The sequence below is a fragment of the Thamnophis sirtalis genome, unplaced genomic scaffold (assembly GCF_051295495.1).
Source record: "Thamnophis sirtalis isolate CommonGarterSnake01/CBP01778 unplaced genomic scaffold, rThaSir2_p1.2 scaffold_7, whole genome shotgun sequence".
In the NCBI taxonomy this organism is placed as follows: domain Eukaryota; kingdom Metazoa; phylum Chordata; class Lepidosauria; order Squamata; family Natricidae; genus Thamnophis; species Thamnophis sirtalis.
Genome location: NW_028261387.1, coordinates 39,447,546 through 39,471,179, shown reverse-complemented (window position 1 = coordinate 39,471,179; position 23,634 = coordinate 39,447,546). Strand labels below are relative to the sequence as shown.

The following is a 23,634-nucleotide window of genomic DNA, read 5'->3' as shown; positions in this document are numbered from 1 at the left end:
CAGTTTGGACTACAACTTCCATAATGTTCACCCAGGAGGGATTTTAGGAGTTTAGGATATCATAGATTTTAGTCTATGATATCAGGTTGCCTTCATTAATCAAGGAGAAATGTGCCTCTCTGTATTGTTACTTGGGAATTAATATCTTTTGTAGAATTATGAATCCTGATCAGCCGTAAGTTTCTCTTCAGAATCAGACCAGGGGAATTAACATTTTAAAACTCTCCCTCCAACAGGATAAGTAAAATGGTGTTCTTTTTTAAAAAGAGATACTGAAACATTGTTGTTTTGACAAGTCCCCCCTTCCCCCTAGTTCTTGATTTTAATTATCCTATCACTTATAGTTTGCATTTGTAACTAAAGGCTATCACTTTTATACATTATAATTAAATATTATATTTTAATGTGGGAGTTTTTGTACGATTTGTAATATGCTAAACTACATTGATATATATATATAGGGGATGCGGTGGCTCAATGGCTTAAATGCTGAGCTTGTCGATCAGAAAGTTGGCAGTTCAGTAGTTTGAATCCCTACCGCTGCATAAGTAACGGGAGTGAGCTCCCGTTACTTGTCCCAACTTCTGCCAATCTAGCAGTTCGAAAGCTTGTAAAAATGCAAGTAGAAAAATAGGGACCACCTTTGGTTGGAAGGTAACAGCGTTCCGTGCGTCTTCGGCATTTAGTCATGCCGGCCACATGACCATGGAGACGTCTTTGAACTGTGCTGGCTCTTTGGCTTTGAAACAGAGATTATCACTGCCCCTAGGGTCAGGAATGACTAGAACATATGTGCAAGGGGAACCTTTACCTTTAAACTACATTGAATGCTGCTCTGCAGATAAAAAGCATATAAATATCTCTCTGAATATATGTAGCTGAAAAAAAAGGCATGTTTGTGGATACATTTTAAAATTAACTATAGTGGTAGCAAGATGAAGATAAGATTTTTGCATATCAAATATCTCTTTTACACCTTTTTACAGTTATAAAAGATTGAATAGATTGCTTGATGAAGAGTCTTATTGAACTAGGAAGAATTATTTACATGCCAGAAGATAAGCTATGCTGTAATACCTTTTCTTTATCCTACCTTACTTTGCCTTTTCACAGGTAGGTGCCTCACGATAGCAAAAGTACTTCTATCTTGTCTGCCTAACTAGTTTCTCTTTGTGAGGAACTTTCTAAATGAAGTCATTGCAGAGAAAGGAAAGCGCAAGTTGTGCTGCAATGCTCTGCAGTCATCACTAGTAAGCATAAACGCTGATGGTCTGGGAAAACTTTAATTGTTCGTACTTTCAAATGAATGTATGACAATATGCATCTGAAGGGCTACTGAACCCACCTTAGAAGGGAAAATAGGAAGCAATAACAGGAGATGTATGCGACTGCAGATTTTTGGCAAAGGGTGGGTGTTCATATACAATCAGAGAGTCGGGTCATATACAGATGCCACTTCATGTACACAGCTGGTTCCCTAGAGTTAAATTTCTAAGACCTTCCAGATGCACAGTTGCTATTATACAAATGTCATATGGTGATTTGGACTGCTAACAACAAGGTCTCTGACTCACATAGGCTGTTTACAAAGAATCTCAGGCCACACAGAACTGTTTCCTGTTATGGTGGATTCTAATCCAGGATAGACTTCTGCATTCAAAGCAGCTTTCTCTCAACCTCTTGACTAAAGCGTAATCATTATTACAGAAGAATTATGAATTTTAAATCTCTAGGTGACAAGCAGTTGGGTATGGTTTCTGTTGGAATTTGGATTAGGACCACTGACAGCTACTAGCTAAAGAGAATTTGATTGAAGAGAAGTGAACAATGTATGTTATGGAAATCAGCAATCAGAATATATATCAGTACAGATATCATCAATTTATCTTGATTATTATGTTTCTTTAACTTACAGCGCCATAATAAAGCTACTTCTCGAATGACCAACAATCGTTTTTGTACAATACTTACTTCTTTTTAAAAAAAAGATCTTAGCTCTTCAGTTTAAAAAAACTATTACGTCGTAAAAGGTGTACTAACATTCATAGTTCCGGAAACCCTTTTTTTAAGGAGGCAGTGTTTCAGCCCCTCGGAAAAGAAGGGTCAGAAATATGTATCAGAATATAAATGAGAATTTGGAATGAACAGATTATAAAATGGCAAAGTGAAGTGATTTAATTCAACATAAAATAATTAAATAGTAAAACATAATATTGTGATACTTTAGCTAAGTAGGAATATTCAGAATATTTTAAACCGAAAAAAGAAAAAAAAATCCAATAGAAGCCTCTCAAAGATAATTCCATTTTGTTCCTGGCTCATATGAAGACAATAAAAACTGCTGATGCCTCATAATTTAAAATATTGTTCATTAGAGGAGGAAAAGAAGAATAAGGGAAAAGAAATTACCAAATATTTAATTAAGAGAGAAAATATAGAGGGTAAAAAGACAAGCTATAATTACTTTGATAGCAGAATAAACGAAGATAGAAAATAGTTCTTTCTAGTTATAAAAATAGCCCAGCCACCAAACAAATTACTCTGTAATGCTAGACATATATTTTCCCGAATTAGCATCCTTCAGGTCTATATTAAGGCTTAAGGATTAAAGAAGGTTACTTTATTCTTGAAAGCCGATGTTTAAAGCAAAAGAGAGATTGAAGCAAGCTATACTTTGATGAAGTCAGCTAGACTTCTTGGGCACTCTGTACGTTTGTGTGTGTGTATGTGTGCACAAATATGTCTGTCTGTCTGTCTTTTAAAAAGATGTTACTGGTTGCTTTAAAATATTATCCATCTCTAATTTTCAGACCCACAAATTTAGAGATAAATTTGTTCAAAAATCCAAGATACAAAAAATCCTGCACAGGGTTTATTGATACTCTGGAGAGTTAACTGCCTTAGTGTCCAAATTAAATGGCAAAACATAGTATAAATACTTCTGCAATAAGCATAAATATAGTGTATATACAAACTCAGCCAGTTTTTCCATTACAAACTTTGAAGACCTTAGAAGCCCATTGCTTGTGGGGGGAAATTACTTTAAACAACCCCACCCCCAGACCACCATAACCAGCTAATGCTATAGTTTTTTCATAGGCCCACACCTAAGCAAAGGAGAACACATCACTTCAGATATTCTTACAAAGCTTCAGGATGAGAAGAGATAGTTTAGACAGCTGTCCTTTGTCAAACTGGACCTCATCAATTCACATGGGACAGTTGCCAACACTCCTTGAAATGTAATGAAGGAAAGCACTTCATCCTTAAAATAAGTCTGTTGCGGGCATGCTTTTAATCTGAATAACTTTGTTTCACCTTGATCCTAGCATGAACTGCTTAGATCCCAACACAGAACATCATGTTGATCAATGAAACCATGCAGCAGTTGCTAAGGCTGCACTGTGTAACTTGGCAAAGCGAGTAATGTCTGAGCATAGGCTCACTTATTTACACAGGCACCCATAGTTTAGCACAGGATTCGGTGGAAAGTACATGTGTAAGTGATTTACAATACATTGTCGAGAGGTTGTCTGTTGATTTTCTAACAATAATACTTAAACCAGACTGCTAAAAAACATATATGTTTGAATCTGGCCAAACCATGTTCTCACTTGAACTAATGTTTTACTCTTGGCTCCAGCAAGTACACTTAGTAAAAAGAACGATAGATTCTGAAAGCTTTAATGGCTGGTATCATTTTATAAGGGATTGGCATAAACTATTAGCTTTAAGACAGGGTTTTCACAATTAAGCTCTCTCTAAAGATCTATCCCAACCTTCTTATTTTCTGCAAATATTCAAATGGTCTCATAAAAATGTTAATTACCAATATTTTGTGCAGTTTACTACTGCCTACATCAGGAGTGTCAAACTCACATTGTGACAACAGTGTCTTGTGATATATTGGGACTATTTTCCCCTTTGCTAAACCAGGCGTAGGTATGGTTAGCGTATGATGCATTGGCGTGGGCGGGAGTTTGACATCCCTGGTCTACATGATTTAAGTTTTGTCATTTAAAAATTTAATTTTAATCTACAGTGAGTGAGTAAAAGTGCTTCTACTTTTTTAATTTGGGTTGGACTTCTAAAACTTTGCTTCTGGCAGTTCCTTCTACAATTACTGTCTTATTAAATCTATAGAGCAGATTAAAATTGAACTAGTTCATTTGCATCGCTTCAGAGGACAATTCCAGGAACACAGACAGATTACAGCAATGTTTCTCAACCTCAGCAATTTTAAAATGTGTGGACTTTAGCTCCCAGAATTCCCCAGCCAGAATTGCTAAGGTTGAGAAATACTGGATTACAATATCAGCCCTTTTAACAATCACTGGTTACATTCTACTTACAATTAGTTTCCAGGTGCTGGCTATTTCCAATCAAACAGTCCTTGAGGTCACTTCCTTTCTCTATCACTGCATGATGACAAACAACACAATTCTGTATGCTGCACCTGTAAAGATAACCGAGGATTTAAAACAAATATAGAAATTAAAGTAACCATCATTCCTGTAACCAAGTAATTGAGGAAGTGATGAGGAAGCAGAACATTTGCAGTGGATCAGAAAGTCAAGATAGCATCTGTGATTTTGCAATTGAAGCCCCTCCCCTTTTACATATGGTGCATCCTCAATGCATGCACAAAAGGGGCCAGGCTTCAATCCCATGGCTGCACCTGTCATCTTGACCATTTCCATTGCCTCCGATGGAAGCCCTGTGGGGAAGAGATAGGCAATATATTTAAGTGGCAAAGTATATGGTTTACATAAAATTATATCTTTCTCTCCATTTAAAGAGTAGATAAGTGTGAGTATGAAAAATCTTCTATCCGAAATTCTGGAAAGCCAATTGACAATTTTGGTGAGCCTGGTTAAATTTATATTTACAAACGATATCACAAGGGAAGCACACAAAAGGGAATCTTTATATAAAAAATATAGTGGGGAGGTTTAAGGAAATGTAGAAAACTATTATATGGGTTTAGAAAACCTGGCATAGGTGACATTGAGGAAGCGATCAATGACCTGCAAGCTGTGAACCTTCTGCCCAACAACAATGTAAACTACTTCCCAAGAAAATGGAAGTTTTGCCTTCTGCAAGAAAAACATCAAAGGAGATTCAGGTATTTTCTTTGTATGACCCCCACATACTGGATGAATGAAAGACAGGGATAAGAGACAAAAGGCAAGAAATAAGCAAAAGCACCATATTTGGACAGAAATTCAAATGCCCCCCAAATGGCAACAAAGACCTACTAATTGTCATCTGATGTTTGCAATCCAGATATGGTAGCCCAGGAGTTCAAGAACATGACACATTAACCAAAACAGTTTGCGAGGCATTGGATGCCATTGGAATTCTATAATAGTACCAGTTTTTTATTGTGAGCTATTGGCAGATAATAAATCAAGAAGCACTAATGAAAACACTCAGACCCACACAGAAACACAAGTGTGTTGATCATGTCCCTCCTATAAGAGGAATGAAGGCACACACATTGCACACACATCCTCCTCTGGTGTTTGGCTTTTCAATGCCTGTATTCAACATGTGAGTTAACACAAATAGCTGAATACTATCCTTTACTGCTCATCGGTGTTGGAACAAAAACCATGCCTATGAAAACTTCTAAAATTTATGAGGTTCTAGGTAGGAAAATGGAGGAATGAGTGTTACAAGCATGTTTTAATTACTCCTCCCTAGAAGACAGAAAAGGAAAGGGTAAAAAAAGGGAAATCTATCTGGCAACAAAAATATTTTGGTAGATCTTGATATCAAATATGAGGGGTTCCTTCAAAGTGATGGGGTATAAATCTAATAATTGGAAAAGTACTTTTATAATTAACAATATTGATTGCTAGGAGCCAACATTGATTTGTCAAAAATAAGTCTTGCCAGATTAAACTCAATCATCTTTTACTGGCAATCAATAATCTGATGGGTTTACTGAAGCAGTAAGAAGAAAAAGTTATTTCCAACAGTATCCTTATTAAACTAGACAGTAAGCATAATGAATGAATTGAATCTTGAAAGATGAAGCAGTAGTTTGAAACTAAAGTAGAGAATTGAATCACTGAATAACATGAGACTAAATTAAACCAATATGTAACATCTAACATTTAGATATAAAATATTCAAGTACAGACATAGCAGAATATCCAAGAAGGTTTAGGTATCTTAGCGGATGACAAGATGGAATATGAATAGTATGAAAGTGAGATAGCCACACAATATGAAAAGCTAAGGTAATTTATCCCAAACAACACCAAACAACTGTTTTACTCCACTTTGTGTTAGCTCCAGAACTAAGTTAATGACTAGGGGCTATATTTTACAAAATGCCATTGACACATCCAGAAAATAGTAGCTTAGGAAAGTTGATGTCTACAAATCCTATTAAAAGCAAGCACTTTTGAATGTTTTACAAGAGAAAAGAATTAAGGAGACATGTAAAAGCAGCCTTCCAATACCTGGAAGCCTATCTTGAGCAAAACTATTTGTTGCGCTAATTCTAAAGACAATGAACAGGACTGGCTGACAAACAGATTTTAATTAAATATTAGAAAAAAACTTCCCTTGAATAAGAGCTATTAACAGTAAATCAAGATCTCTGTGGGGAGCGAATTCTCTCTCTGGAAATAACAATTAACAGGACAGCTGTCTTGATATAGAAAAATAAAAATTTAATTTGTATTCACACAGGTCATGTTGCATCATACTGTCTACAATCTTGAGGTTCTAGTCCACATGGAAAAGGAGAGATCTTGTTCTTTTAATCTGCAAACAGAAATTCAGAATTGTAAGGGGTTAATGGGTAGCTTCCAGTTGGCTGGACCACAAAATAATTTTGAGGCCTTCCACAGGGGTTTCATAATGAGGAACCACAAGGCTACTTATGCTAATACTCCACATTTTCCATCTGAAAGATCCCAGAATAATTAAAAGCAGGCAGTTCTGTCTTCAGGGTTATAATCTAAAAAGACATGGTAGAGAAGGAAAAGACAATGGGAATGAGAAAGAAAAACAAGGTACAACTTTTTACAATGACTAGAATAATGTTCTAGGAAGTTCTCTTATTGGTTGATATGATTACTCTTCTACCCAAATATTGCTGATAAATTAGGCTGGTCATCCATAGTAAGTAAAATATCACAACAGAGATCTTGATTTCTTAAAGCTTCAGAAATGCAAATGGATTTTGATAAGAACACCATTTTTTGTCCTACACATAGAAAATGCTCTTCTATGGTCACAGCCAAATTGACATCTCCTACAGTCTAGGGAAGAGTAATTCTATGGTACGAAAAGGAAGAAATATTTTGAACAGGAAGGACTTGACTGAATCCTAGGCCAGCAGCCTCCCCTTTCACACAAGATAGAGTTATGATGATGGAGTCATCTAGCTCAGGTTGCCTTGGCAAAGCCTCTTATTGAGATGTTAATTCTAAGGGAAAGTCTGAATAGACAGCTCTTTCCCTGGGTTTCTTATTCCTGCTGCACTGACACAGCTGTTTCCTTTCCAACTGCTCCAGTTGTGATGGCAGGAAGATTAACCACGCCTTCACATGGGCAACAGGATAAAATGTCATTGATCCACTGGTTTATACACATTTTCTAATCTAATGTGTCCAATAAATGGGAAAACACGTGTTGGAAGTCATCTTCTCTTATGATTAGTATTCTATTCAAAATACTATACATTTGGAATCATCCAACCAAAACAAATTTCAGTGCCGATAATGATTCAGGATAGAGATGCCGCTAATGCATTTTGAATAAATTGTGAAGACCAATCATATTTGATCGAGTACATTGCAATTTTCTATAGTTTTGGACAATCTGAATCTCTCTTGCAGTAATTTAAATGGCTTAAAACTTGGCTAGCTAATTAATGCCTTTCTTACTGAATTATAACTGTTTATCTTCAATTTTCAGACTCAGATTTCCCAATGTATATATCTGTCATGTGAATAAGAGTCAAAGTTGCATTTCCACCTGTTTTCCAAATATGCCTTATACCAGGGGTGTCAAATTCAAGGCCCCGGGACCAGATCCGGCCAGCAAGATGCTTAGATCTGGTCCATGGAGCTGTCCTGGAAATAGCAAAGGACTGGCCCGTGGTACCTCTGCCAGCAAAAAGAGCTCAGGAGGGCTGCACGCGGCTCTTCCAAACTCTGTTTTCACTGTCAGAGTGCTCGGGTCACCACAGGCACCCCCAACATGAGTGACGTTGAGCTGGCCATACCCTCCCTGGCCACTCCCACCCCGGCCCACCAGGTCAAACATACCCCTGAAGTGGCCCTCAATGAAATCAAGTTTGACATCGTCTTATACCATGAAATAGAGTTTTGACTAGAAAATAGGAACCAAACTTCAGTTATATCAGGAGCCCCATAATAACTTTCCTAATTATGTCCACTAGGATTCCATAAAGAAATAGAAGTCAAAATGTATGCATAGTAAGAAAGCTGAAAGTTGGACAAATTAAAGTCTTATTGTATTGTATTTCTTTATCTGTAATTTAGATAAAAAAAATCTTGGAGGCTCTTCCCTTAAAAAGTTTCTTGGTAAACCATCTACATGAAATACCTTACAGGTATTACCATGGGAATCATACTAATACTTATATAAATCTTGAAATATTTTCTTTTACATTTATCCTTCTGTATAAAGTCACTGAGATCTATTTATATAAATATTAATCAAAAATATTTTTTAAAGAATTACATCTAGAAATAGGAATTGGGATAGGGGAGAATAAATATTCCAAGATATTCTAAAAAGTAAAACAATAAGTACCCTATTTTTCGGACTATAAGACGCACTGGTGTATAAGATGCACCAAGATTTCGAAGAGGTAAGTAAGAAAAAAAGTCTTTGTCATCCCCCAGCCCCCAGGAGCATTCTGCAGGCTTCAGCAGGTTAGCGTAAGGCAAAAGTGCCCCCATTTTTCACCAAAATGGGGGCATTTTTCACTTCCCCCAGCCCTGCTGAAGCCTGCAGAGTACTTCTGGGGGGTGGGGGAAGGCAAAAACACCATTTTGGTAAAAAATGGCCCGTTTTTTGCCCATATTTCACAAAAATCGGGTGCAGGTGCGGGGCTTTGGGAGGCCAAAAATGGCTGTATTCGGTGTATAAGACCCACTAACATTTCCATGCTCTTTTAGGGGGGGGAAGGTGCGTCTTATACTCCAAAAAACACGGTAAATACTTTTTTTCCCAGATTTCCAGGTATAAATTACAGTTTTTTGAAAGTATGTGAAACTTACTTCAATGAATTGAGTAACCTGATATTTAACAAACTGATGTACTATGTCTATAAATCTTGATATAGAATCTTCATAATTATCATTACAACATAATATTTCATCAGCATATAATAATGATTTGTGCTCATCACTATTTTTATACCCAGGATATATTTCAAATCCTAATTAGAGGCGCCCAGGATAATTAAACATAAGAAGAAAAATATCTTTGATGAGTTCCATCTTGATAATTCATTTTGTAATAACTCTGGTCAGAGAAATAAAAGCTCACATTTTAATCCAATTAGCAGGAATTGGAGGAAATCACCACTACAAATCCTAGAATGGTACAACTTAAGTATACAAGTAAGCAAGATTAAGTAAGCAAGATTTCTCACCCTTTTTCTGATACTTGATAGCACAGTGAAACATGATATCATCTATGAATAGTCTTTCTGCTAATGCTGTTGGCAGATTCTGAGTTCAACAGTTGACTAGAATATCTGAGAACAGTTTGTACAAAATCAGCAAAATTTTTACCAACCTTCAAGAACATTTGAAAAAGCATAACTGTAAACCTCCAGCAGTAGAGGAACAAATCCTGTATATTAACAATGTATAGATTTTTTGTCATTCAACAGGATATCTATTAAGATTCAGCTTTTTTTTCCTAGTTTTCATAGATTTCGTAGGATTTGTTATTGCCCAATTTAGAAAATATCTATCCCTTCTGAGAAAGATTCATAAGCAATTTCATAGTTAACAACTACAGATGACATAATGAACAATGATGTACGTAAATTGCCAGTATTTCCATAGGTAAAAGGGGAAAAAAAGACTTTTCATTCATCTGAGATAAACATTTCAAAGGACTAAAAAGAAAAAGATAAAAACCATAAATAGAAAAAAAGCACCAAAATAATACGTTTAAAATAATATTATCCCTCCTCCCCTAAAAAACCCTCATGCTACAAGGAATTTCTCGAAGACATGTGCTGAAAATACAGTGCAAGAATTCCAATAAAAATGGTATGGAAGTAAAACACTTCTCTTTTGTCACTGAGGATTGGCCACAGCTGTCTCAAACCTTGGACAATAAAAATATCTAAAGTTACTCCTGAATTGCATATTTTTGGTGCGTAACATTTTTGTATCAACATTTTGACTGGCAAAACCAATCCTAATCAATCTGCATGTTAGTTTGAAATATCGTGAAAGGGCTTGTAATATAATAACCTCTCACATCTTTTTTAAAACACTGAGCCTATGGAACTTTAAAAAAAAACATTTCAATAGATATGTCAAAGTTGTGTGACTTTCAGTTTGTTTTATAAAAACATACAGACCATTCTTCTGTTAGGAATTGCTAAGAATAAAAAAACATCTATAACTGCACACATTTATTGGAGTTGAAAGAACCAGTAAAGCACAATCCTCATTTTGGAAGCTAGCAAAACTAGAGTAACATATCCTCTGACAGCAGGATGATGGAAGCATACCAGGACTGGAAACAGTTTAGAGTTCAATCTCTGTATGTAGGATTTCAGGCACACATTGATAATTCTAGCTCCCGCTATGGCCCTGTCACACAACAGAGCAATTTGGCTAGTATTTACCACAGGAGTAGAAAACAAATTGAAGCACATTTTGTGGGTGTTCCTTCCACTCACTGACAGCTGTAATACAGCCATTTGGAAATTACTTGCAAATGCCTTTTTGTGCACATTTTGAAAAATCAAACCGTAAAGACCGCCAACAGAAGAACTGTATGTTTGTTGAATTTCAACCTCATTTCTGTCCTTCCTTACCATCCAGGATAAAGAACTAGAAATAAATTTATATTCTTGTACAACAAGCACTTTGTATTGGGGCCTTCTAATTTTCAATTTTGAGCAAGGCAGCTTTATAAAATTATGAATATTAAAACTAAGCATGTTGATAGCAGCTATCTTTACAACAACGTTTTTGAAGCAGTGGTTTCTAAGATTAATAATAAAGATTATTATAATACAGTTTTTACAACTGAAAGGCACAACTCATCCTAAAGTTGGAAAAAGTTTAAGAGGTTATGTGTTGAGCAGTATGTGCTAACCTCTGTGACACCACATTAGCTTTATAGACAGCATATTTTGCAGATAACTTTTGGGTATGACTAAGTCCACACATGTCCTGCTGTGCTCTCCCATTGTAGCAGCAGGGACTACTCCTATGAGGAATAAGCAGAGAATGCCAGGAGTGTGTGCCAAGGGTATCTTTCCTAGCAGGGTATATGGAGGCCAGAGAAATTAAATTGACTATATTATTGGTAAAAGACAGTGGAATACATCAGTTATAAACATGAAGTTGTACCCTCTCACGTAGGAAAAGCAGATGTGCCTTGGGCGTAACTCCATACAGGTAGTCCTCAACTGACAATGATAACAAGGGACCAGAATTTCTGTTGCTAAGGAAGGCAGTTTTTAAATGCTCCAATTTTGCAACCCTTTTTTGCATGGAGGTGTGAATCACTGCAGCTGTTAAGTAATTCACACAAGCAAATCCATTTCCTACACTGACTTTGCTTGCAAGAAGCTGGCTGGGAAGGTTGCAAATCATGTGATCCCAGGACACTGCAACCCTTGTAAACACATGCCAGTTGCCAAATGCCTGAATTTGAACCCATAATGTAAGGATGCTGTGATGGTCCTAAGCGCCAGGACTGGTTGTAAGGCACTTTTTCAGTGTCATTGTAACTTCAAACTGTTGCTAAACAAATGGTAGTAAGTCAAGGATTACCTGTAACCCCCATCCAGGAAGACTCTCAGAATTACGGGAATTATAGTTCCAATTTACATCCATATTGGAGTAAAATATGAATTTTAAAACTTCAGTGATACATGAAAAAGGGGAGAAAATATCCAACAATATTTTCAGCCCAGAACTTCTCTCTGTTGAAAAATGCCCCCCCCCCCAAAAGGACAACTTTAACAAATTATGAAAAATTAATTTTAATTATGATTCCAAATACATTTTATTTAAAATGTCAATTGTTACTTGTTATTTACAAATATGGAACTAATTTTAAAATGAAATATGAAAACATTTGGCAAAACAAAGAGTCTGACTAGGATTAAAGCCTTCTTAAATGTTTGGATAATTTTATTAATATTAATATGCAAGAAACAGCTGTTTTACTTGATCTTTTACAAATGAAATACAGTGATAATATTCATTATGGTAATATACATTTGATACATGTTATAGTATGCTCTTTTGGGGTAAGCAAAAGTATGTGAAGTGCAAAAAACAAATAAAAATAGCAATTAAAATAAATTATGTATGGGGTTAGAAAAAAGAAATATTGCTAAATATCATTTATACCAATTCAATTCATTATATCTCTCCATATTTTATCAATTTGTATTGTCTTCTTGATCTATTCATTTTTTAAAAATCTGATAATTTCTTCTATATGACAAAGCTGCCTCAACATATTTCTTACTTACATACTGATCACTTATGTTAGTGTTCAATCTACAATAATTCATTATCATTCATTCCTGGTTTGTCTCTTTTTGTTGTGTTTCTTATGTGCTCTATTCCCACTGCATACAATTTACTTTTAGGTTTCCTCTAACATAGCCAACTCTCACTTCCATATAAGAAAATGGGCAGAGTGATACTCCAAAACCCAGCCAATTTTTCTTCCTGACAAACATTTCATCTGTCTTTATTAAATATTCTATCACGGTACATAATTCATCAATTTCTTTTAATTTTTTGCCATTTTTCCAAAAGCCATTTTTCTTAAAATCTGCATTCCCCTGCCCAACACAAATTTGGTTCACAAATTTTCTCTCTGTTTCATTTGTACCTTTCAATCAGAATTCTGCCAAACATTTTCCATACACATTTAATAAACTAACACCCTGAATATTTTATATTTTTTTGCTATCTTTTCCTTTGCATAGGATATTAAATGGTATTCCAATCATCAGGCATGGTTATAGTCTTCACACACTTGTTAAACTGAACACAGTCACTCCATAAGCAATCCCATCTATAGTTTAACCTTTCTCCGTTGCAGTGTCTATTCCTGCAATCTTACCATCTTCTAATATTCACATAGCACTGATGTCTTCCTGTTTGTCCTTTTTTCCATCAAAATTTCTTTGCATTTTCTGTCTGCATTAACTTAACCATTCCTTGCTCTCTTGTACAACTTTCTCCATTGAAAATCTTCCTCTCATCTACATTTTTTGCACTCATTCTCAATTTTTAATTCATTCACATGTGCACTGACATTAGCTCTTAAACTATGTATGCAAAACAAATAAATTGTCTTTTTAAGCACTTCCTCACGAGTTATCATTCTCATTCATTCTTGGATATCTGAATGGTCCAAATGATCCATTTGCTTTTCCTGTACTCTCTCATCTTGTTCCCAGCATCCATGCTAACTAACAGAATAAATTTTCTCTGGAATTTATTTATTGAGAGTATTGTGCAACTTTTTCCACAACTTATCTCTGATTCTTCCAGATGTCACTTGTAACGTGATCTTTTGTATATCTAGTGGAAGTATTCTAACATTACAACATACTGGCTTGAATTCAATCGTGTCTACTGATCTCCATGACTGATAATGTCCTTATGCTACCTTTCCCCCCCTCTTGTTAGGTTCCTAGGGACCACCAATGTGATCCTAAAAATGGGGGCAATATAGTACCTGATTTGGCAGTGTGTATAAAAAAGCTTCACAGGAAGGAGAGGGAAAGGAACTTCCACCCTGTGAACTGAAATATATCTCATGCTTTGTTGAAGCATGTCTACAAATAGAGGATTGTGCAAAAACATGCGTTCATTTATCAAACAGAATGCTGTATCTGCCAAAAGAGTCAATGCAATTGGCATCAACAGAATTATGGTGTCAAGTTCACAGGAAGTGATAACATTGCTCTATGCCACATTGGTAAAACCACCACTGGAATATGGTGTCCACTTCTGGTCACCACAATATAAAAAAGAAAAAATCTTGAAAAATTAGAAAGAGTTCAAAGAAGAATAGCAGAGATAGTAAGGGACTTGGAGGCTAAATTCAACAAAGAAAAGGTAATGGAACTGGGTACGTTTAGCCTAAGGAAGAGAAAGTTAAGGGGAGATATGACAGCAGTCTTCCATATATGATGGAATGGCATCGGACAGTGGATGAATTTATTCTCCATAGCACCCAAGGATAGAACATGAACCAATCAAAAGATGCTCTGCAGCAGGGGTGTCAAACTCGTGTCATCACCGACTTTTCCCCCTTTCGCTAAACTGGGTGTGGGCATGGCCAGCGTGTGATGCATCTGGGCCATGGGCCAGCGGTTTGACAGCTCTGCTCTACAGAGACAGATCCATAGTTGAAATAAGAATGAGTTTCCTGGCTACAAGAGCTATTAAAGCTCTGTAAGTCATGGAAGCTCTGTCACTGGAAGTTTTTCCAGAAAAGATTGGATGGCTGTTTGCCCAGGACGGTATGACAATACCTGCAATGGACAGGGTGTTGTACTAGAAGACTTCCCAGGACCCTTCCAACCCTTTGATTCCTTGGATTTTTAATTCATAATTGAGGTATAAACCTTAACATATATGTATATAATGTGTAGAACATTTGTTCAATGATTTCAATTTTGAAGAATGTAAAAGTTTATTTATTTAAATTTGTTTAAAGCAGAATTAAAAGTCGATAACCTTTTACATTCATAGGAGAGAATATATACCCACTTTTGGGTTAGGAGCACAAGCACAGTTAGCATATTGTTTAGATATGATGAAGAGAAAGAGGGTTTGGCTTCTCTTTAACAGAGGGCACATGGAGAAATGATGACCCAGAAGACAAAAGGGAAGGCAGTAGATTTAAGCCTTTAAAGCACAGACCACCTAACAAGATAACTCTGAAATGCTTCTAATTTCAGTAAGGCTGCAACTTGCACCTCCCTCTCATTGTAAACAACTAATCCCAGCAGAAAACAACAGAGAGTAAAATGTATACTCATTCTGCAGCATTCCAGACCCTGCTTTATCTTTTATTTATTTTTCTAAGAGGTCAGAGATTGGGGGGTGGGTGGGTGGGAGGAAGCCAAAGACACAGGCCATCTCTTGTGTGGCCTTAAAGGAAGCTGTTTTAAAGGCAACATCCAAGAACACACAATCTGGAGTTTTTATAGCAGAGCAATTCCAGGCTGCATTCTCTCCTCCCCGCCACTCTTTTGTGGTAAAGCTACACAGCTTTAAACCAAAGGACAGGGTGGTCGATTGCTTCGGAAAGAAATGTAAAGAGTTGGGAAATAATTCCTTTTCCTGTTGAAACTATAAATAAGGAAAGCTGATTTACACAGTGCCAGGACTGCTGACTTTCAGAGCTTGCTATCTATCTATAAATCAAGTGTGTTGAGCAAATTTAACAAGAGAGGGGTGTGTGTGGCTCTTTTACTTAAAATACTGAGACTATTTTAAAAAAACTGTATTTTTGCATTTTCTTTTTTCCCAGAAAACAGAAATGGATGAAAATGAACAGAGAGAAAGAGTTAGAATAACCAGGGAGATTGAAATATGCATTATTTTCGTACAAGAAACAGACTTCAGCAAAGCAAAGACAGTCCATAATTAGAGGCTCTATACCAATTATTTAGGATTCATTCATTCACAGCCCTAGATGGATGATCAATCCTTGCTTTATAGTCAGATATTAAGATATTAAGAGGTAGAATGCATTTGCTACTCTATCTGGGCCAGTAGTGGGATTCAAATAATTTAACAACCAGTTCTCTGCCCTAATGATTTTTTCCAACAACCAGTTCACCAAACTGCTCAGAAAGTTAACGACTGGTTCTCCCGAAGTGGTGCAAACTGGCTGAATGCCACCACTGATCTGAGCATTTAAATGCCAATCTGTAATATCAACCAACTCTGAGCTGCATTTCGCAGGGAGTATATTTTGGTCCACCTACTTATAGTTGGCTATGTAGTAAAGCATTTGCCTGAAAAGAAGTGGGGTTAACTGATTTGTAAAACTGAACCTCCCTGGTTGAATATTGTATGTGAAATTGTTGTCTTTTCCATGTTTGGGATCTGAGACAACTTGGGGATCTGGTACCCATAGATTTTTGGTTGACCTGTCCTAGAGCTGCCACTATTATCTTCTGTTTTCCTGACATCATCACTGTTTACTTTGGAAAAGAATTAACACTTCTGCAATGCTACTCTCTCTAAAACATATTATGCAAAGTAAGGAACTGTTTTGAAGCAATGAGTGGGGTAATAAATAGAAATGACTCAATTTTTCATGCTGGAATTTTAGTGTTTTGGTAGGATAACAGGGAGACATGGTATCATAAAAAACAACCCATTTCACTCAGTGGGCATTTCCATTAGGTCACAGAGCACTGTGCCATGGTCCTGGGTGGTCTGCTTACTTGGGTGTTCCATAATGGCGAAGGACACTTAAGGTGTCAGTGAGCGACATTGTCTATTAGTATAATGCAGTGCAGAACTCATCCTGGAACTCCAGAAGCATTGCTGTCCAGGCCCAATGCCAAAGCAAGCATCTTGCTGGCTGTTTTTTGTCGGTCTCTGGCAAGAGCTATTGGATTTAAATATAAATCTTACAAGGAGAATATTTTCTGTAATGGGGCCCTTTTTAAATAGCAACCAACTTCCACAAAGACTATGGAACACACCTCCATATTCACGTGCTGCCATATCTGTTTCTCAGAGTGGCTAATTTGAAATCTGTAAGGATAAAGTTAGTATCTTTGTTTCACAGAGTTTCATCTAATTGTTCCTCTTTATATTAATTCTGAAACACACTGCTTAGTGCACATTGCCTACATTATGAGAATCTGTTCTTTTGCGGGATGTAGTGCTCACAGCTCTGCACACTGGGATAAATGTGGCATGCATGGCTAATATGAGAGGCATTCAGCAAGTCCTGTGAAAGGAAGATACCATCCCAAGAGTATAAGATAATGTATTTGATCATCTCCACATGAGTGCCACATTATTTGCAGCTTTGCAAATTATGAAATTGGAAGCAAGCATCTTTTCTCCTGAGGGAATGTCCTTAAACTCTGTTATGATGGTACAATATATAAATATCACCTTGGAACGGGTTTGCTCTAATGCATGCATTATATAAGATAGAAAGTGAGTGAAAGGTTTTGCGCTGTAGTCTATTAATCACAACCCCCCCGCCCTGGGATTAATTAGATTTTTTTCAGCTCATCCCTAGCCCAGGCACTATTAAGAAAACCACCTAATCGCTTCATGATCCATCTTCAACTAATTCTATTACTTTCTTTTTAACTTCCCCTTCACTTGGACATATTCTCACACAAAACAGCATTAAATTGAAGACATGTGGTAGGTGGCAGCAGGGTTTAACTAGACACACATGCTCTTCCTCATTCATAATCTTGCTGCAAGAACAAGACTGTATCATTTGCTAAGGCAAATTCACCTGGCTTATGCATGAGCTGCAGAACAGCAGCTCTTGTTTAAGGGCCCAGATTTAACAGGTTCAGCAACACGTTTTGTATTCTTTACATTTCTATTCCACATTATCTATACCATTTGTGTTCCAAATAGCTTACAAATTTGTGCAAAAACAATTCACAATAATAATTTCAGCAGCAATAATATCTTCAGACAATCTAAAGAAATAATGTTATGAAAATGTATTAAGTGACTATAGGAGATCTAGTAAGTCAGCTTAATTAAATGTCCATGGAGATTCTTAGTCATCCTGATCATGGTTGTCCCAAAGGTGCTTTTTTCAAGAGGTAATTGGACTTTCTGGTTTTTCTTTGAAGACGTTTCACTTTTCATCCAAGAAGCTTCTTCAGCTTAATTAAGTTGCATAGAAATTTTGTAGTTATTCCTCTTCATTTCTTTCAAAATCCACAATTATTATCCAGGATTGCCATCCAAACTTGGGTGTCTGTTTCCCATCTCATTAATCACATGGGCATTCATAATAGTCCTCCCAAGGTGAAAGGTGATGTGACAGCTCTAGTCCAAACCTGACTTGGGGCTGAAAAGTAACAGATATCACCATCATCATTGTCATCGTCATCATCATCTTAGCCATTGTCTATCCACTGCAGGATGAAGGCCTCTTCCACATGTTTCCAACCCATATGGTGCTGAGCTTTCTTTTGCCAATTGGATCAACATCATGCTGATTTTGTCGATCCATCTTGTTTTAGGTCTCTTTCGTGGACGCTATTTATCTAATAGAATCTATTCTATCTGCCTTGCTCCATCTGCCATCAGTTCTTCTTGCTATGTGACTAGCTTATTTCCAGTTCAATTCTTTTACTCTCTTGATGATATCATATACTTTCATTTGTCCTCTAATCCTTGTGCAGGTCTACCTATCTTGTCTTTTAAAAAGCGAGCATGTATTTTTCCACGGCTCTTTGTGCCATTTGTAGCTTTTGTAACAGTTATATATGATACTATTAGAAACAAATGCCAGTTGAAAACAAGCAGGTCACTCCTGTTAGGATTTCCACTCTTTCATTGCAGTTGACTTGGAAGAACATTTCTACAGACATTAGGATCCTCTGATACAGGTATCAAAGTGTCTATTGATATTGGTCTTCCATCTCCATGCCTATTCCCAAAATCTTGAACAAATCCTAGTAGTGGATCTAAATGAGTTCAATTGAAAACCTTACTTTGAATTCTGTTTTAACATAGACAAGGGCTTAAAGCTATTTGAGACTTCTCTGCCTTTAAACATGTTTAATATATTCCAATATTATTCCCCATAATTCAAAACTCTTTGCAAAATAAACTCCTTAAGTTATTCTTGAGGCAATATGGCAAAGGCAATTTACCAAACAGCATTGTTCAGTCTGGTGTGAACTGGCAATGAACAGCAAAGATTGCTAGAATTTTCAATCAATATGGCTTTCCAATACATCTGAATAACACAAGTTGAAAGTTTGTTTCAATTATAAAAAGTGTTCTCTTATTAAAGAGTAGCAGCTTCTAGTCCACTTATATCTTACTTATGGAGCTCTGCCAAAAATTCCATACATCAGGAAGAACTTACTTATTTCTTTGGTGATTTGAAGTGCTACAAAGAATTTGGTCTCCTTCCAGAGGAAAACAAAAAAATACTGGACAAAAATACACACCTGGCTAGAAAAAAATGATAAAGGAAGATATAGATTTAAAACCTGAAATATTACTGTTGGGCATCATACCAAATACAGTAAAAGGAATGCATATTTAATAATACATGAGTTAACAGCGGCCAGAATTGTGTTCGCACAATATTGGAAGAGTGAGGCGATCCCCACAGAGAGAAAGATAATAACAAAAAATTTAGAATGTGCAGAAATGAATAAACTACGATTTGAAATTAAATAAAAGGAAGACATTGAACATTTTGAGGTATGGGATCTGTTTTATCAATGGTTAAAAAAGAGAAACAGGCGTTAGAACTTCTAAAATTACAAGAGAAAATATTAATTTTGTTATTAGGGTTGATCACTATAACTTATTAATTTTGATTAGTATTAACAATAAATATGTATTAATATTATGAGGGAAAAGCACAGTTATTATGAGATTACTATTAGAGAATACTATTATTATCATTATGATGAATATTACTCAAAATAATTGTAACCAGACAGCATGCTGTTTATATGGATTTTGAACATGTTGCTCTTTCTATTCATATTAATAATTTTAAAAAAAGCAGAATTTAGTCTCCTTCCAAATCAAGAAAATATAAATCAGATATCCTCCTCAAAGATAGTTTGAGAATAATATCTCGTCTTATGTTGGCAAGTGAGAATTGAATAAAGATGATCAGGGAGTACTTACATTACATTTTAGTAAGTGTGTATCAACTTGTGAAACTTCCCTGGCTTATTCTCAAGTTGCCATAGGCAGGGGAATGGGAAATCACACCTCGCAGCTGCACCATAGAATTTACTCCTCAGTCATAACAAGATGCATTCTGACAGACCAAGTCAAGGCCATCTCCGTGGATACCAGCAATGCCTGGAAGGGAGTGACTTTTGCAACCCGCGAAATTACCTCATTGGGGAATATGACCGGGTGACACACTTTGAGGGGAGGGGGAAACAGGATCAGAGGCAAGGCGTTAAAGGAATGAAGTCAGAGTTGGCTTCACCTAGGTAATGCTGACATGGTGCTCCTAATAAAAGACTCGATTTTTATTGCCAGATGGGTTGAGACTCTTAATTGTGTTAGGGCACTGGTCAGAACCCTGACAGTGTGTGTGTGTGTGTGTGTCTTTGAGACATTTTGCATACCATAAATTGGAGTTCAATATCAATTATCTGGACTAGAGACAAAACTATATTACCAATAAAGTTAGATCAGAAAGCATTTTGTTGTTTTTATCTATTTTTATGTTTAACACAATAGACCAGTGATGGTGAACCTATGACACGCGTGTCAGTCAATGTTCCCTCTAATTTTTTTTCAGTGTGAGCGGAAAAGTATAGTGTTTGAGCAGCACATTTTCATACCTGAGCACCTGGATTTTTTTCATAGATGTCACCCAAGACAACGAACTTAGTGTTATTTGAAACTCAATTCTACCATGTAAATATCCATTAAGTAAAGAAATCTCCCTATACAGGTAGTCCTCAATCTACGACCATAATTGAGCCCAAAGTTTCTATTGCTAAGTGAGACATTTGTTAAGTGAGTTTTGCCCCATTTTACAACCTTTCTTGCTACAGTTAAGTGAATCACTGCGGTTAAATCAGTAATCTGGTTGTTAAGTCAGTCTGACTTTCCTACTGACTTTCCTTGGCAGATGGTTGCAAAAGGTGAGCCCAGGACACTGCAACCGTCATAAATATGAGGCAGTTGCCAAAGATCCAAATTTTAATCCTATGACCATGGGGATGCTGCAATGATCATGTGTGAAGAACAGCTGTAATTCACTTTTTTCAGTGCTGATGTAGCTTTAGTCATTAAGTGAACTGTTGTAAGTTGAGGACTATACTTTCCCCCTTACTATCCAATAGTCTTCAGTGATATTAGCAAGTTATGAATAAATTACCAACTGATATAGATTAGCAATTGGAGCACTTGAAGAAGCAAACAAAGAGGGGAGAGGAAGGAAGGGAGGAAGGAAAGAAGGGAGAGGGAGAGGGAGACAGAGACAGAGGGAGAGACAAAAAAGGAAAGAGGAGAAAGAGAAAAAGAAAGGGGAGAGGAGGATGGGAGGATAAGAAAAAGAGGCAGAAAAAAGAAAGAGAGAGAAAGAGGAAAGGAAGAAAGAAGGAAGGAAAGAAAAAAGGAAGAAAGAAAAGAGGAGAGGAGAGAAGAGAAGGAATAGAGGCCAAAAAAGCAAACAAGGAAAAGTAGGGAAAAAACTTTCACTGGAAAACACTATTTTTCCATCAGTGCAAAACTTTCCTAAACAAGGTTAATTTTCTGGATTTTGACTTTCCGGTCCAGGTGGACCAAGAAGCCTTTATTTTCTTTTTCTAAAATCAAAATCTGCAGAGCACCAGCTCAACTCCCCCTTCCTGCGGAAAAAAAGTGGCTGTGTCTTGAGGGTAGTTTTGAACCAGGTCTCTTAAATCCTAGTCCAGTGCCTTAACTATTAAGCCCCTCAAGGAATGTGTAAAATAGCCCTTCCTAGGGCTTCGTCCTGTTTTTTGTCAGAAGTAAACTCTGGTAACAAATGGGGAATTATAATAACCCCAATCAATTTTGCTTTCTGTAAACTGTGTCTCAAATTATTAAAATGTCACTGCCTGTTTTATAATTTCAATAAAATTGTTAGAGACACATGATTCTTTCTAGCATGATTTCATACAAAAGCATTTTAAAGGTTTTAATGTGTTATTGAGAATAAATAAAGATTAACATTAGGCATAGAATTATAAAGTGTGAGTGGATTAAAATAGAATTCAACTATTATCACAGTCCCTTCCTACCACTGTATGGCTCCAAGGTGCTAAGGCACCCTCATGTATTGTAGATCCAAAATGAAAGTCTCTAAGAATATGGGTTATTGTGAGGGGTATTTTTTTCTCTTAAGTTTTTTAAAATTAAAATTTCCTAATTGGTGCGTAAAATATGTTGCAAAGCAAGTCATTTCTGCATTCTGAAATATTTTTTCCTGTGTGAAAGCTATTCATAAGGTTGGTTTTATTCCTGAATATCTAGTAAATAAGCTTATATTTCTCCTATATTCTGAAGTTATACCAATCTTCTTGTGTTTTAATTTCAGACATAACATTTTTGTCTCTGATTGCATTGAAAAACAGAAGAAACAGATAATGTTAGAAAACTTGGGAGTCCCTATTCGGGCGGGGGGGGGGGGAGACGATGCCGCTGCGCCTGGGACCCCTCCTGTCCCTCGGGGCGGCGCTGATGTCTCTCTTGTGGGGCGGGGGGGGTTGCGGGGAGTTCCTGGAAGCGAGGAGGTGGGAGGGGGGAGATAGCCAGGGTCTGCGTTTGGATCTTTCTCCCGGCCTCCAGCTCTTTCCCCAGAAGGAAACGCCTTCCTTCCTCCGCGTTATGCTGAGCCTCATTTAAAGGCTGCGGTTTTAAGCTCAGGCGAGATGGGAACAAAGGGGTTTTTTTGCACAGAGCTTCTTCAGCTCTGACAGGATTATGGGGAATGGGAGGATTTCTATGCCTTGCGGACAGCTGGGCATTTGCATCCCCCACTTCCTAACTCCTCACTGTTGCAGCCATTGCTGGTCCAACACGATTTTCCTCCCCTGGGATGGCAGCGGAGCCCCGGGGCTGCTTCTTCTGCGTCCGCTGGACTGTGGGACTGGGAAGGGGGCGGGAAGAGCGGCGGGGCTGGCTGTGGCCAGTGGTGGCAGGCTGGTTCGCCTCCTCCTCCTCCAACAGGCAACAGCACTGCCGGATCCAGTTGTAGCCGCCTGCAAAACGTTTCCTTTACAGAGTTTCTCTGCGCGGCAGATAGAAACTCTGCGCGGGGCTTTCTTGCAAGGTGCGCGGCCGCGCAGCCGCGCACCTTAGAGGGAACAGTGGTGTCAGTGCTGACACGCGTAGCCATTTGGGGTGACACGCACAGGATTTCATGCGATTCATCCTCGGCTCCTGCACGGCCGCCGAGGATGAAAGAATCTGTGCTGGAGGAACGGGGGGGGGCGGGACGTGTGATCTCCCCTGCCCACACTCACTTACTGTATCGCCGCCGCCCCTTTCTGAGCGCAGGGGCTGCTGGTAAGGCGTGCGTGCCGTGCGCACACACGTCATCAGCGCGGCGAGGGAGGACCCGCAGGAGAGGAGCGCGGGAACAGTGCGCGCCTCTCTCCAGTCAGGCCGGCACAGAGAGTCTACTCCTGGGACTGTCGGTTATGACCGCACCACA

The 23,634-nt window shown here is 37.5% G+C and overlaps 1 protein-coding gene across 2 annotated transcripts in view; it reads right to left on the bottom strand.

Moving 5' to 3' along the window:
- The window catches only part of EIF2B3 (eukaryotic translation initiation factor 2B subunit gamma), a 107,312-nt gene that overhangs the window by 3,916 nt on the left and 79,762 nt on the right, over positions 1–23,634 (bottom strand). For both annotated transcript variants that reach the window (XR_015697281.1, XM_087719759.1), the window contains exon 11: positions 4,353–4,456. Coding sequence is in view for 1 of the 2 variants with exons in the window: in XM_087719759.1 (XP_087575885.1) it covers positions 4,353–4,456 (104 nt within the window). In the remaining variant the exon portion in view is untranslated. The remainder of the gene's footprint in view (positions 1–4,352; positions 4,457–23,634) is intronic.